Source organism: Littorina saxatilis, linkage group LG9, assembly GCF_037325665.1.
Source record: "Littorina saxatilis isolate snail1 linkage group LG9, US_GU_Lsax_2.0, whole genome shotgun sequence".
NCBI lineage: Eukaryota > Metazoa > Mollusca > Gastropoda > Littorinimorpha > Littorinidae > Littorina > Littorina saxatilis.
The window spans coordinates 7,276,322-7,292,321 of record NC_090253.1 but is presented as its reverse complement, the minus strand read 5'-3'; the positions used below and the strand labels follow the sequence as shown (position 1 = coordinate 7,292,321).

Genomic DNA, 16,000 nt, shown 5'->3' with positions numbered 1-16,000 from the left:
TTTTTGACTATGTCGGCAAATGATTGTTCGAAGCTACTTTTGTTGTTTCTCATGCTCTCTTTCTGTGTTTCAATACGTTTTATGTTGTCTGACAGTTCTTGAAATTCTTCATTGTGGTTTCTGTCGTTGTTCTCAAGCGTTTCGACTACATTGAGCATCGCATTCTCCAGGTTTTGTACAAGCCTTTTTGTTTGTGACATTTCAATCATCAAATGATCTAAAGTACCCTGAAGGCCTTCATTCGTGGCAGCCGCTTCCACTGATGTTGTTGTTTGCTGAGATTCGGTACTTATGACTTTTGAGACATCTTCTATGATCTTCTCATCGAGTGTCTCAACTGCACATCTCTCACATGTGTATCGTCTTTGTTTTCGTGAAAAAAGGCATATTTGATACACAGGCAGTTTTGTTGATTTCCAAGGGATTTTCCTTTTGCAATCTGCACATGTGAGGCTTCGTAGATGTTCTGAGCGTGTTTCTTTCGAATCTTTGTCATCTGTTCCATGGTAGCTATGATGGTTGCCAGGGTCACCGCCGTTCTCTTCTTCGCTCTGATCCTGATATCTCGCTTTCACCAGAGTTTCTTCATCACTCACTTGTATACTGTTGTTGTTGTTGTTGTTGGTGGTGTTCTCATCTTGCTGATCATCACCTTTATAGATGGTTGGCTTCGGTATTCCTGCCAGACGCATGGCATTTTCGGCTTCCGTTAGGGTCTTGTAGCTCTTGTGCACGGCCTTTGGAAATGAGTTGACCGATTTTGCTGTTTCATTCCAATTGTCAAATATACCAACAACCCTGCCTTTACTTACCGCATAAAACTTCTTTTCCACACCTTTTTTCCTGTTTGAATATTTAAGACGTGCCATAGTTCCTGTGATATTTCATTTTTTTGTCGGAACGGTTCAATTCATGATGAACTCACAAACTCATGACGTCATGTGTGTGTGTGTGTGTGTGTGTGTGTGTGTGTGTGTGTGTGTGACACAATGATATACAAACCAGAAATTAATGATTGTTTAATAGTTTTTTCTTTCTATTAAACAGGGAAGGAGTTGTTTGTTGAGATTTCGTTGCCTTTATAGCATATCTTCGTGTTGTTGTTGTTGTTGTTGTTATTGTTGTTGTTGTTGTTGTTGTTGTGTTTAATGTTATTTTAGTTGTTGTTCTTCTTTCATCTGATCATGCTAAGAATATTCTTTGTTGCTTTATGTATTGATAAGTTATCAACGGCGACCTAATTTGCCATTGCGATGCATGCTACTCATGCCTGTTATTACCTTTTCAGTCCACAAGCACAGTCCTATCAAGCTAACGTCATCTTCGCCTCCTCCCTGTGACTACTCAACCGTAGCCCCCGCGACATCCACCCCGGGTGTGTCCTACCTGCCTGACGGTACCGCCCCCAACCACCTGTACCCCCACATCCCTAAGACAGGTGAGAATCTTGTCCAAATGAGACAGAGCGTTATTTTTAGATCTGAAAAACAGAGGGAAGTAAGCGCTCTAAATTCAAACGACAAGTGCCAATAGAGTGAGTGGGAGTTTGGCGGAACCAAGCTCCTGGCACCTGAGAATTTCCAATCAAAAGGATAATAAAGAATAGGAAATTAAATGTCTGTTGTACTCAGTATGCTGGGAAATCACTAAAATGTGACCCTCCACCACGAAATGAGTCGCATGTAACCTCGCGCGGTTCTGCGCTAGGCTTAATATAAGTCCGGGGAGTGTCTGGTAACAGTGTGAGGGTCACCTTAGTCACAGGCTTATCACTCAAACAGTTTTCGCTCTTTTCTGAAACGGTTTTCATCACTGGATAGAGCACAACAAACTCTTTAGAAAAATGTAAAAATATGAATATCATGCAAAGGTGACATGTGACTCATTCCGTGGTGGAGGGTCACAAATGGTATAATGGCAAGCAAAACCCTGTTCATTGTTGCTGTACTCAGGGTGCTGGGTGATCACCGAGCATTGCAAGGACCACCCCCAAGCTGACGGAACTCACAAGGACGACCTGGGCACACAGAACGGGACAGAGGAAGGATGCTTGGCACGTGCAGCACAGCAGTGGACATGGTGCGGAGCAACGGGAAGTACTAAAGCTACTGCTGTCTACGGGCCTACAGGTATGGTAGACATGGAAACAGACAGTTACAATGCCTATTAACAAAAACATATCGAGGGACTATAGGGTGACATATAATACAACTTGAACCTGTGATCACACAACAAGCTGTTCTTTTGAACATAGAGGGTCATGCGAACCAATAGTGTGGAATAAAAGAACTACAACATAATTTACTATGCCATCGACGTAAAAACAAATCATAGCCAAAGCACAGGAAAGAGAAACAAAATAGAAAAGGCCGTTCAAAAGAAAAACACCCTAATTCTCTGAATAATTCGGTATTTATATTGTGTGCATTCGTGTTCGTACTTTTTGAAGGTGGCCTTGGCGAATTATGACAGCGTTCTATTTCGATGTACACGTTGTCAAGGGTATACCTTCTAATAATGTTGTTCCCAACTCTGGGTGTCATGTTCTTCGTGGTTTAAAAAAAAAATTAATTAGTCCCTCTTTAGGGTGAGGGCCAGAAGTAAAAAGCAGATCACTGCTTACTCTATTACCCTCGTTGAATAAAGAATTGTTATTTGCAGCGGTAGGATGTTATCATGCTTATTCTATTGTAACCGAGTACCGAAACACTACGATCACCTCGGGAAGCGAAGTGCAATCAAACAGGTTTGAAAATATTAGGGCTAATTTCTTAGCCCTATAAAAACTGTTATGCAAACCCGAAGGTTTCCATGAACATACAGACAATCGGAAACTACCAGACCCCATCACAAACAGATTTCCACAAACCACGGGTGTTGACTTAAAGGCCAACAACTCGGGTGCAGAGTCTGCTGTGAAAGGAGCGGTAGCCTCCCCTGTCACACAATTAACCCCATTAAATAAAGAATTGTCAATGTCTTGGTCATTGTCATTCACCCTACCTACGAGGTGTCTAGGAGCACCACCGCGCGGAGGGGGCCTGTGGGCAGCACAGCAAAGAGAAAGAGGGACATTTTGTCTCTATACTGCATTGCCATTTGTATCGTTATTCTTCTGCCACAGGAGCCATGACGTTTGCAGCGAGCGGATGTTACCATGCCCTGTTAGGGTGCCAAAAGGCCGAGGCGGGTCGTATTACACACGACGGGTTCTCTGAACAGGCTGAGAACGGCACAGTGAACGAGGAGAATTGTCTGGGCCGGGCCCCGAGAATTTGGCATCACTGCGGTTCTCCTCCTGACAGGCCTGTCACCAGCGTCTTTGGACCCACAGGTGAATAATGTGCCAGCGGAGACATAGATAATACTACATGGCTTGCTGTGTGATACAAGATTTACACAAGTTTTTTTTTTAAATGTGACCCTCCACCACGAAATGAGTCGCATGTCACCTCGCGCGGTTCTGCGCTAGGCTTAAAGATAGGGTGTCCACGCCGCCATCTTGGAGAGTTTTCTGCCGAATTGGGCCGATTTGAAGAGTTTGGGGAATCTAGTGTACCTTAATTAAGACACACCTGGCTCGGTTTGCTCAATAAAGTACCAGAAGTATGCTAAATAATTAAATCAAAATGAGTAAATTGGCATTTGGTCGCGACCGAGCTCTCCACCATTTGAAGATTAAAATTGGCCGTCAAGACTGGTTTTCGTCGCCTGTGCTCGCCGAGACGGCTGCTGTCATGACAACTGGCAAAAAATGGCGGACGAACCGGACGTATCGCAAAGAGCTAGTTCATTTCTCAACGAAATTGAGTCCAGAATGAAAAGGAAACCAATGACAGAACCTGAACGGAAGCGAGGCAGACGACAAACTACAGCAGAACGCAACAAGCGAACCATATTCATAGGATATCAATGGGAACGATGGATACAGGAGGCTGTAAAAGTGTAAGTGTAACCGTTGGGGCAGAATCCGCCGGCGCCGATGAAGCGCTCGCAGAAATCCTGCTAGATTTGTAAGTACGACAATCCAAGTTCTTGTTGTGTAGATCTATACTTTTTCCTGGCCGAAGCCTCATTACATTTTTAATCAGTAATGCTTGCTGGTCCTGCCATTTCACGAAAATGGACCAGCCACTGTTTGCCGTATCCATGTGCACTTTCGTAAATTCCGTCACTTGAACTCAGAACTGTCATTTTCTTCACCGCGATACACAGTTCATTGCGAAGATCTTCCTCAGTAAATCGTTCAGATTCCACGTACGATTTGTTGTCAAGAAACAACTCAAACGAAAGTTTCAAATCAAACTCATCATCCTCCATCTTAATTGCTTGTCGAAGCACTAAAGTACTGTATCGATGTAGATCTAATGAATGCTTGATCAAGCGAGCGCATGCATACGTATTTTTTTGTGGCTGTGGCGGCTGATTCTAGTTGTTATGTTTTCAGTGACACGCTAGGGTCCGCGCTATACTGTTAGGAGCTAGGGGGGGGGGGGGGGGGGTGGGTAACGCCAAGAACCTGTCGCCAGGGGAGTCTAACATCACTTACACATGGCTGTGCTTTGTGTACACGGGTGTCTGAGACTGTCTAGCGCCACCATTGTTTCTGTTGCTATTTATAAACTATGACGTGGACATCATTTGTAAACATTGCCGAGCAGGATTTGTGCTCGGAACAGCTGATTCTGTGACAGTGTGCAGCCAAGAGGCATAAGTGAAACGGGAACAGTCATGAGGATGCAGACAGATTTTCAATACATTCATCATGTTCTCTTTTAGAAAATTAGAACAAAAAATAACAAGAGGAGAACTTCGAGAAGTAACAGGAGAATGTACGCAACAATAAGCTTTATTTTTAGGGGGATGGGTGTGTGTTGGTGTGATTGTTCCTTTGTATATTTATCATTCATTTGTGTTTATACAGTGGATCCCACTTTTATAAGACCCCCCACTTTCAGACTCCTTTGACCTTCCATTTTAAGACATTGTTTACTCAGAATTTGTTTTCATAACCTCGTTAATTTATTCCCATTTAGAGAATCCCTCCTGTTCATGAACTGATTTTCTCAGATTTCATAGATCACATTCCTGTACTTATTTTTCAATATTCTTCCAGTGAGGTAAGCTGTATATAAAAAGGAATATATTACTCCCTACTTCAAAGTTCAATACTTGTATACATTTGTCAAACTATTCAGCCAGGAAGGTGTTACAATCTTTTGAGAAGTTGGCAGGAGGCGCTCCATGCTTTGACTGAAGGAGTTCTGTACCTCCCAACTATTATTAAATAAAATAGCAGGGGGCCTAAAATGTAGTCATACGCTCTTCATGGTTTCTTTGTGCAAATCATGTGGAGAAAATTACATCTTTACATAGCGTATGGTATGTTATGTAATGTGTATGTGCACAGATGCATATTTTCAGAAACTCACACATACTTTTTTTTCATTTACCAGTTACTATGCGAAGACACAAGAACAGCAATCTTCTACATCTATCAAGGCAACTGGCGGACGACAACCAGTGATGCAGGAGTCAGATGTTTCTTAATTTCATCTGTAGAGGAGTCGGTGTAAGTCAATAAATCTATAATTTGCACATTGCTGTCTCTGAACCAAATGAAATGGAAGAGTGAATGATGTTTTATTGTGTGTGTGTGTGTCAGAGTGTGTGTGTGTGTGTGTGTGCCTGTGTTTTCATTTGTTATTTAGACTATGTAATTAGTTTCTAAGAAATACATGCCGTAGAATGAGTGCAGGTGAGTGGTCATATTTTTAATTTGTTTAGTTTTCTATCAAGATCATGTGTATATAATATTTATTTGTATAAGCAAATCGGCCGGGATTGCATAAGCTGCCATTGGTTTGAAAATAACTGTCTCTTTCTTTATTATTGCGTTTTTGCGGAGAAACAAATGGTTACAGTTAGAGGACAAGACAATTATTATTATTAATAAATGAAACAACAAATGCACACAAATATACTCAATTGACAAGAGCATTGTTCAATTTTATTTGATGTAAATCTCAAGACCACAGCCACACATTCTCTCTGAACAGTTCAAGGGGGAAAAACATGAAACTAGTGTCTGGATTCTAAATTTCACTGTTTGAGAGATCTCAATAACCCAGAGCCATTGTTGTATTACTTCCACAGCTGCACCATGTTGTCAATGAGCACTCTTGGCTGCTGTCGTATGACCAGGGACCTAGGGTATGCAGTCATGGAGACCTGCTTTGAAGGCTCTACAAGATGAGCAAATACTTCCTGAGAAACATCCCCAACTACTGAAATTTCAGGTACATATAATAACAGTTTTTGATCAGCAAAAAGGACACATTGTAACTCTTTCAGACTTTTTAGACTCGAATAAATGATAGTTCAAATTAAAGTTAAAATAAACATCAGTTCAGTCAAATTGTGGAAACTGTTAAAATGTGAGGTGCGGGATAGATTGAATAAAAACTCTAAATGTAGAAAGTCTAGATAAATACAAAGAAAAAACATTTTTCCTGTGCTTCTTCAAAAATTCAAAAGCAGGGACTGTTTGTTCAAATTTGCTATGCTCTCTACCATCATCCTGAACTCAGGTCAAAATGAGTTCAGCTCACTCTCTCCCTGACAGGATGCCTTGAGTTTCCTTGTCTGGCAAGGAAACCGATATTTTTACATATTTAGAGCTTTATGTAATGTATTATAATTTACTAGTAATACCCGTGCTCCGCACGGGATTTTTTCTTCTTCATTAATTACAGAGTTAATTATGAATAAGCAACAACAAAAACGTGTTCAATGTGCAATGGCAAGCGCCTACAGAACAAAATGCCATACATTTATTGGGAGAGATAAAAAAGGGCACAGTGGTGGATTGGCCATGACTTGTGCAGTGACAACAGTAACATATTAAATTTAGAAGTAATTGCGACAAAGTTACCCCAAAAAAGCGCTAGCACACACAGAACAACAAAATGTGATAAAACATCAAACCTAAGAAAAGGAGCGTTCAATGTGCAATGAACTGCAAACCATTTACACAGCAGCAAACATGTGACGCTTTCTGAAATTTCGGTCAATGTAGTGATATTTTCTTTTTACCCGGCTCGGCGCTTGAATACACTTTCTTTGTTTTCTTGCATAGCTGCTCGCCATTAGTAATGCAAGAATCTACAGTTTGGTGAAGACAGACAGTTACGAAGGAAAGGCTAAATGCGGCCAAACAAAAAAAGTGGCTACATTGACCGAAATCTCAGAAAATATGACACATGGGAGTGAAATAAACACAGCATTAAATGAGCAAATAGTGTGCACAGTACAAAAAAAAGTTTGACACATTAGCAAATAGGAATGAACAAGAAGGGCAAAGCCCATACGACTCACATGCTTTACACATTTTTCCTACCAAAATACATGTGACCTTGACCCAAGGTCAAGGTCATCCAAGGTCATGCAACACAAAGCTGTTAATTCAAGACATAGGAAGTACAATGGTGCTTATTGGCTCTTTCTACCATGAGATATGGTCACTTTTAGTGGTTCACTACCTTATTTTGGTCACATTTCATAAGGGTCAAAGTGACCTTGACCTTGATCATATGTGACCAAATGTGTCTCATGATGAAAGCATAACATGTGCCCCACATAATTTTTAAGTTTGAAACAGTTACCTTCCATAGTTCAGGGTCAAGGTCACTTCAAAATATGTATACAATCCAACTTTGAAGAGCTCCTGTGACCTTGACCTTGAAGCAAGGTAAACCAAACTGGTATCAAAAGATGGGGCTTACTTTGCCCTATATATCATATATAGGTGAGGTATTGAATCTCAAAAACTTCAGAGAAAATGTGAAAAATAGCTGTTTTTTAGGCAACATTTATGGTCCCTGCGACCTTGACCTTGAAGCAAGGTCAAGATGCTATGTATGTTTTTTGGGGCCTTGTCATCATACACCATCTTGCCAAATTTGGTACTGATAGACTGAATAGTGTCCAAGAAATATCCAACGTTAAAGTTTTCCGGACGGACGGACGTCCGGACGGACGGACGGACGACTCGGGTGAGTACATAGACTCACTTTTGCTTCGCATGTGAGTCAAAAAGTAACCCAGTGGTAAATATACAGTGGGTTCTGTGAACAATAACAAATCATATAATTGGGAAAGAATAAAACAGCGTTAAATTGTGCCCTTTTCTTAGATTTCAGTCAATGTGGACAGTCTGAAAATTCAATCAATGTGACAAAATCCTTTTGTCACGCTTCAACCAAGATGATGAATGCTAGTTAAAATGTGTAAAAGAATATATAACACCAATCATATAATTGGGAAAGATATCTCGTCGCAGTACCCCGACAGCTCGAGTCACCCACAATGAAACGTTTGTAGATTGACTGGACTTAAACAAATTAGCGGCTACATTGACATAAGTGAGGGACATAAATGTGCAAAAAAATGTGCCCAGAGAACAATAGTTGAACACATCACCATATATGTCTTGAGACGGGAAAAAAACAGCACTAAATGGAACAAAATTTGTACAGTTCAGCAAACATGTGAGTGAAAAATAAAATGTTAACTCTTACACTGGTGCAATTCTGTAACACATGTTACATAGCCACTGGTGAATTAACAGAGAGAAAAATAACAAAAAACGGTCATAATATTATAGGTTTTCGCATACATGGGAGGTAATAGGAACCGACCAAACAGACTCAGCCAGTAGCGCGACATGTGTCGTGACAACCAGGTGACAGTATACCTAAAGTAGCGCGACACCAGCCTGAGGGTTAAAATGTGAAATTGGTTCTGCGTTCTGCGAACAACAAAATGTTTACACATGCATTGTGCACAGAGAACAAAAGTTTACAGATCACCATGCATATATGGCATTATGATGGTTAGGCCTGAAGAAATACATTTGCTTTTGTTTAATATCTCTCTTGGGCTGCAAGCCAGCACAACATAATTAAAACATTTCATTTGCCGAATCAGCGCCACCAAAACTGATAAATAGGACTAAGCATGGAATATTCATTGCAGGGGCTCTTTTTTATTTGTCATGCTGTGTGACACACGCGTTGCAGTTGTCACCATGTGTAGAGTTTAAGATGATGTGATTCCTATTCTTATAAAGACAAAGTCGATCTCCGTTACACCCCGCAAAAATGTACATGATTGCCCATATGGTCTTTGTTGATGTTCTTTGTCTCGTGACTTTATCAATATGTCGCAAAATGATTCCACAAAATTCAAAACAGGGATCAATTTTACCCGCAACTACTGACTCGAGTAAATAGTGTGCATAGTACAAAATTTTTTTTTACACATCAGCAAATAGGAATGAAAATGTAACCCAGTGGTAAATAATAAATATATACAGTGGGTTCTGTGAACAATAAGCAGATTCGAGATCGTCGATAATGATTTTTCATGTTTTTTTTTGGTAATTTATAAATTACAAAGGAATTGATATGCAAGACAGTTTCAAGCGAGCTATTTTTCGCGGCTGTATTTACTGTGCAAACAACTCTAAATATGACAAAAGTGTCACATGATAATCAACCGTTTGGTTTCGCCGCTCACTGGAGCAGACAATTTTTTCTGTAACCAGTTGACAGTGATGAAACCATATATTACGGTCTCCTTCCGGCAGCAGTCCCAAAATACAAAACGTCTCTTTCCGTGGCTGTGTCAGTTTCATATGCGACACTGTCATTGGCACTGTCATTCTTGTGACGCTTGTCGCGTTTTCACCTGTTTTTGACCGAAATGTAGCACAGGATGCCGTTGAAAAGCCAAAGGTCTTCAGCTTTTGTTGATCTTTGGCAGGCCTATTAGTTTTAATTCGGTGGCATAATTCAATGCGCTTCGTCAAAATTTCTTAAACTGAAACCAAAAGCAGACGCAAGACTTATAGTCAGTTGGAGTTGTCTCCCGTACTCCTAAACTTTAGTGTGCTGCAGACGGTTGTACCCAAACGGCTCATATTGCAAACGGTTTGGAATTCCCAAAAACGCAAGATCAGCACTACACGACTTCAGTGCACCTGTAGGCGAGAGTGCTCGGTCAATTTTGGACAATGTGTATCTTGAATGGAAAATATCGAATATCACGCTGTCCGAAGGAATGGTGTTCTTATCGGAGAATGACAGCGCTCAGTTCAAAATGATAGGACATCAGACCGCCATGCTGCTATGTGAATCGGACATTTGAGCCTTTCAATCGGTCTATGCCTGACGCCTAACGACATCCCTGCCTAGGTTAGGAAAGGGGGGAGAAAACTGCTAACGCCCTGACCCAGGGTCGAACTCGCAACCTCTCGCTTCCGAGCGCAAGTGCGTTACCACCCGGCCACCCAGACTGGTTTATGTGATTTTTCTTTGGGGTGATCTAAACCTACGCTCTAAATTCACCTTTTCAACATGCATGACTTTTGACACAACTCTGTACTTAGCACAGGCGACCAGCATATATAGCCTGTGTACTGGCCAGCTGGATCGGTACATTTTTTCCTTATGGCCTACACACATTAACTGTATCTGGCTATTTGGACTCGTTCTCCCAAATAACCATATTTGCACAAAATAAATTGTCTGTAAGCAGCATAGTGTTGTGTTTTATTGATGTCTCCCTCTTCTGCTTCTTCCAGGACGAGGGCGTCGCTTCTCTGGGCCAAGCATGTGAAAGGAAACTCTCATCCAGCACCAACCACCAGTGCATCGAAATCCTGGAGTGTAAACAGAAAATCATCTTTCAGTGACAAAACTTGATTCAGATTTAAACATTAAAATTGTTAAAAAAAATATGCACCAAATTTAAGAAAATAATGAGAAAGAAGAAATTGTAATTTATGTAATAGAGCATGTCTTGGTGTGTGTGTGGGGGGAGGGGGTGGATATACACCTGTGACGGTACAGGCTTTCCAGTATGATATAACAGAGTTGAGGCAGGTATATAAAACAGAAAGCAATTTAATATAGATTATATCGAACACAGAAGAAGAAATGTACATGAGTGATGACACTGGTTAGTAAAACAAGACTGTCCTGGGACATTGTGAATATTTGTATAGAGGCACCTGTAACATATCTTTAGCTTCTTGGAATGAATTGCACATGATTGTCTCTTGAGACACATATATACTATATGTCACCCTCTCCTTGAAATAATCTTCTAATACTTGATTATTTAAACATGTTGTTTTGCATCATATCCATTTTGTCAGAGGCGAGTTTTGCCTCATTTGTACACATTTCTCCAAGACATTTGAATTCTGGTACACCTTTCCTTTTCATAGCTCGTGCCCAGTGTACCCATGTACTGTACAGAAACCCTCTTTTTTATGCCCCCTTATTTGTAAGGTTACTTTCTCTGATTTATGTTTATAAACTGTTATTTTAACCGTATTCTCAGACAGAATTATTTCAGAGTTTTTTAAAAAATATTTTAATAGTGGCAACTGTCTGCTTGCACTTGCAGAGGATTTAGAACAAATCTCACACAAGGAATAGGTACTTACTGTCATAAGGCCAGCATTCAGCTTCACCATTTAGAGGCTAGGGCTTGGAGTTTCTCCTGGCCTGGTTCCTGGATAAGTTTCTGGAAGTGGAAAGATTGTTATTTCACTTTTAAATCAGTCAATACCCATTTTTACAACTATGCCTGCTTGAACCAGGCATAAACGAGTCATAACACACCACTAACCTGAACGATGAGCAAAACTTGCAAAGTATTTCTCATGAACAATGGTGTGTTTTTTAAATTTTAAACTGACTATTTCAAAAGAAAAGAAAGTACAGTTTTGTAAAGCACATTCATTGACTCACATGCGAAGCAAAAGTGAGTCTATGTACTCACCCGAGTCGTCCGTCCGTCCGGACGTCCGTCCGGAAAACTTTAACGTTGGATATTTCTTGGACACTATTCAGTCTATCAGTACCAAATTTGGCAAGATGGTGTATGATGACAAGGCCCCAAAAAACATACATAGCATCTTGACCTTGCTTCAAGGTCAAGGTCGCAGGGGCCATAAATGTTGCCTAAAAAACAGCTATTTTTCACATTTTTCACATTTTCTCTGAAGTTTTTGAGATTGAATACCTCACCTACATATGATATATAGGGCAAAGTAAGCCCCATCTTTTGATACCAGTTTGGTTTACCTTGCTTCAAGGTCAAGGTCACAGGAGCTCTTCAAAGTTGGATTGTATACATATTTTGAAGTGACCTTGACCCTGAACTATGGAAGATAACTGTTTCAAACTTAAACATTATGTGGGGCACATGTTATGCTTTCATCATGAGACACATTTGGTCACATATGATCAAGGTCAAGGTCACTTTGACCCTTATGAAATGTGACCAAAATAAGGTAGTGAACCACTAAAAGTGACCATATCTCATGGTAGAAAGAGCCAATGTACCATTGTACTTCCTATGTCTTGAATTAACAGCTTTGTGTTGCATGACCTTGGATGACCTTGACCTTGGGTCAAGGTCACATGTATTTTGGTAGGAAAAATGTGTAAAGCAGTTCTTAGTGTATGATGTCATTGCTAGGTTTAGTTACCCTAAAGGTCGAGGTCAAGCATGTGAGTCGTATGGGCTTTGCCCTTCTTGTTTTTTTATATATTGACGTGTGATTTTTCACACTTGCTTTTTTTTTTATTGTTTGTAAATTTTACCTCATCTAATGTTCTCATATTACATCTAACACATTTTCCCTTGAAACCTTAAACAATTCAGAGGAGAGTGTTTTGTCACAACCTGTACTTGTGTATTTCCTCACAGGATACATTCCATGTAAATTATAGGAAAGTATTCTGATGAATGTATAATAACAATGAATGGATCATTTTAATGACAGCAAAATAAACAATGATGTCACAAGGGTGTTGTCTATTGCATTTCTGTGTGTCTCACTATGTTATCAGGAATTTTTTTTACAAAAGGCATTCTTGCACGTACAATTATATCACACAACTGTGGTATATTGCTCTTCAGAGGAAACAAAATGTTGGTGGGCCCTTTTGACAGACAGATGCACAGCACACTTCTATCCTTGCCATAATTATAACTGAAATCCCCATTATACTCTTCACCCAAGAAAAGAATATCTTCTGTTATTGTCATCAAAGTTCACCCTATTATTTCTTATATAACTATTTGTGCAAGTGCTATTGTCATTCATGATTCTGTGTATACATGCGTGTGTGTGTGTGTGTGAACCCGTGCATGGAAAGTACTAGGAAAAGGACTAAAACTAATCCTGATTTACCTTCAAATTGGTTCCTCAGCAGATCACTTTCTGTCCGCACCTCTTCCTCTCCTGCCGCCCTCTAGCACTAGTAAGGACAGCATGTTCTGCTGGAAGCGAAACTTCCATAGCCTAGACGGAACGAGAAGAGTTTACAGTTCTCATACTTCATCCTTACTCAATTTACAGTATCTGTATCAAACCTATTATCATCAAGAAAAGCTCACTTGACTTTGAAGAGCACGATTCATTCTCTATCGACTGCCCATTGAACAAATAAAATTCAGTTCTCATAACCTTTACTAGTGCGAATAGAATTTTTGCTTTTAAAATGGGTGTGATAATTATTATTTTCTGTTCTACTCACTCTTGCAAGCAAAGCACACTTTTACTTTTAGTTTACTGTTGTGTTTATTCCAGTGGTATGAATTGTAGCTAAAAAAAATAAATGCATCTATATATATATATATATTATCAAAAGAGTAACAGTGCAAATGCAGAGTCTTATAATTATTTCAGAAGGCAAGTCCTTGATTTTCCAATCCATGATCTACACACATTCACTGATTGAGCTATCGCCGTATCGGAAAGACGTCAGCCAAAATTAACTTCAGATTGGATGTTTCTCCACAAATTTCAAGCGTTACAATGGTCCAAAGTTCGATCAGCAGCACTTTGGAGGGGAGGGGAAAAGTCAGTATTAAGTTTGTGTGGGATAAACCATATGCAAAGCCGGCTGACGTCCTCGTTCTACTGCCTCTAGTAGCTGAAAACAAGTGATCTCATCGGCTACCAGTAAGTTCGTCACACGGTAGATTCGTCACGGGTGACGAAGATACCGGCAGGGTGGGCGGGTGTTTATGCTTAGAGCTTATGCTTTCAGATGTTTGATTTGTGGGAGAGATTCAAGATTCACATTTTTAAGAGAAAGAGAGAGAGAATGAAAATGCCATTTTAGATTGTGTACTTCACCTACTCAAAGAAAAAAGAGATACAAAATAAATACGCACAACATCACATATATATGCTCTGTGAAAGGAGAGAGAGAGAGAGCGGGAAAGAGAGAGAGAGAGAGGGGGGAGAGGGAGAGAGAGAGAGAGAGGGGGGGAGGGAGGTGCAAGGTTGTATTACCATTACATAACAGCCGCGCTCGGACTACTGTGGCGAAGTTACTGTGGCGAAGTTACCGGGGACCGGTGACGAATCTACCGTTTGACGAACTTACTGGTATCCATCTCATCATACCAACCAAATGGTTCGAAATGACTCGCCTTACAGATTTCTTTGCAGTCCTGCTGGGATCAACTTTTACACTAATACTGACTGTTGTATTGAAAGCCCTATTTGATTATAAACAACATTTCCTGTGGTCTACAAATCCGACACTTACCTGGTCAGTCTCCAATTCGTCAAAACGTTCCCTGATAGTCGCCATGTTGTCTCGAATCAAGGGACACCACCCACGGAACACATCACAAGAGTGCATTTTCCTTTGATATTACGACAATTGATTCAACTTCCCAAACTCTTAATTTTGCAAAGTTAAGTTAGTCCTTCTGTGTGGTAACATTATTCGTCACGCAGAATATTCTGGTAAAGCTTTTAGAGCGATCTGAAGGCCTTTTTCTGGCGGACACCCTATCTTTAATATAAGTCCGGGGAGTGTCTGGTAACAGTGTGAGGGTCACCTTAGTCACAGGCTTATCACTCAAACAGTTTTCGCTCTTTTCTAAAACGGGTTTCACCACTGGATAGAGCATAAAAAACTCTTTAGGAAAATGTACAAATATGAAAGGTGACATGCGACTCATTCCGTGGTGGAGGGTCACATATATTAAAAATGTGAACGAACTTATTAGCTCCTTGGACCGCAGCAATAAAGTTGCTTCGGTCAATACAAAACATTAGCCAAACACGTGAATACACGTAACCATGCAGCAAAGCAGTGTTAACATAAGACAGCCATGCAGCAAAGCAGTGTTAACATAAGACAGCCATGCAGCAAAGCAGCGTTAAGCATAAGACAGCCATGCAGCAAAGCAGTGTTAAGCATAAGACAGCCATGCAGGAGGTCTAAAAGAATTCCTTCCTTTTTGTTTCTGTCCTTCATTTTCTTTCTTTGTCTGTCTGGTTTACTCTTCATATTTCTTTGTTTTTACACAAGACATTCAGGAGGTCTGAAAGATTTCTTTCATTTTTCTTTCTTCCTTTTTTCGTTTATCTGTCTGTCTGTTTTCGCTTCATATCAATCAATCAACCAATATGAGGCTTATATCGCGCGTATTCCGTGGGTACAGTTCTAAGCGCAGGGATTTATTTTTAATTTTTTATTTTATTTTATTTTATGCAATTTATATCGCGCACATATTCAAGGCGCAGGGATTTATTTATGCCGTGTGAGATGGAATTGTTTTACACAATACTTCACGCATTCACATCGGCCAGCAGATCGCAGCCATTTCGGCGCATATCCTACTTTTCACGGCCTATTATTCCAAGTCACACGGGTATTTTGGTGGACATTTTTATCTATGCCTATACAATTTTGCCAGGAAAGACCCTTTTGTCAATCGTGGGATCTTTAACGTGCACACCCCAATATAGTGTACACGAATGGACCTCGGTGTTTCGTCTCATCCGAAAGACTAGCACTTGAACCCACCACCTAGGTTAGGAAAGGGGGAAGAAAATTGCTAACGCCCTGACCCAGGGTCGAACTCGCAACCTCTCGCTTCCGAGCGCAAGTGC

General features: G+C 40.4%; 1 protein-coding gene and 1 long non-coding RNA gene across 2 annotated transcripts in view; one reads left to right on the top strand and one right to left on the bottom strand.

The window, feature by feature from the left end:
• LOC138975176 (uncharacterized) overlaps positions 1-16,000 on the top strand; it is a 37,683-nt gene that overhangs the window by 20,070 nt on the left and 1,613 nt on the right. The window contains exons 17-19 of the mRNA XM_070347835.1: positions 1,289-1,438; positions 1,953-2,129; positions 3,125-3,334. Of these exons, the coding sequence (XP_070203936.1) occupies positions 1,289-1,438; positions 1,953-2,129; positions 3,125-3,334 (537 nt within the window). The remainder of the gene's footprint in view (positions 1-1,288; positions 1,439-1,952; positions 2,130-3,124; positions 3,335-16,000) is intronic.
• On the bottom strand, positions 5,989-14,798 carry LOC138975186 (uncharacterized). Its single transcript, XR_011458537.1, has 4 exons — positions 14,643-14,798; positions 13,274-13,384; positions 11,516-11,595; positions 5,989-10,723 (listed from the first exon to the last, which is right to left on the bottom strand). It is a non-coding gene; the product is annotated as an uncharacterized lncRNA (long non-coding RNA).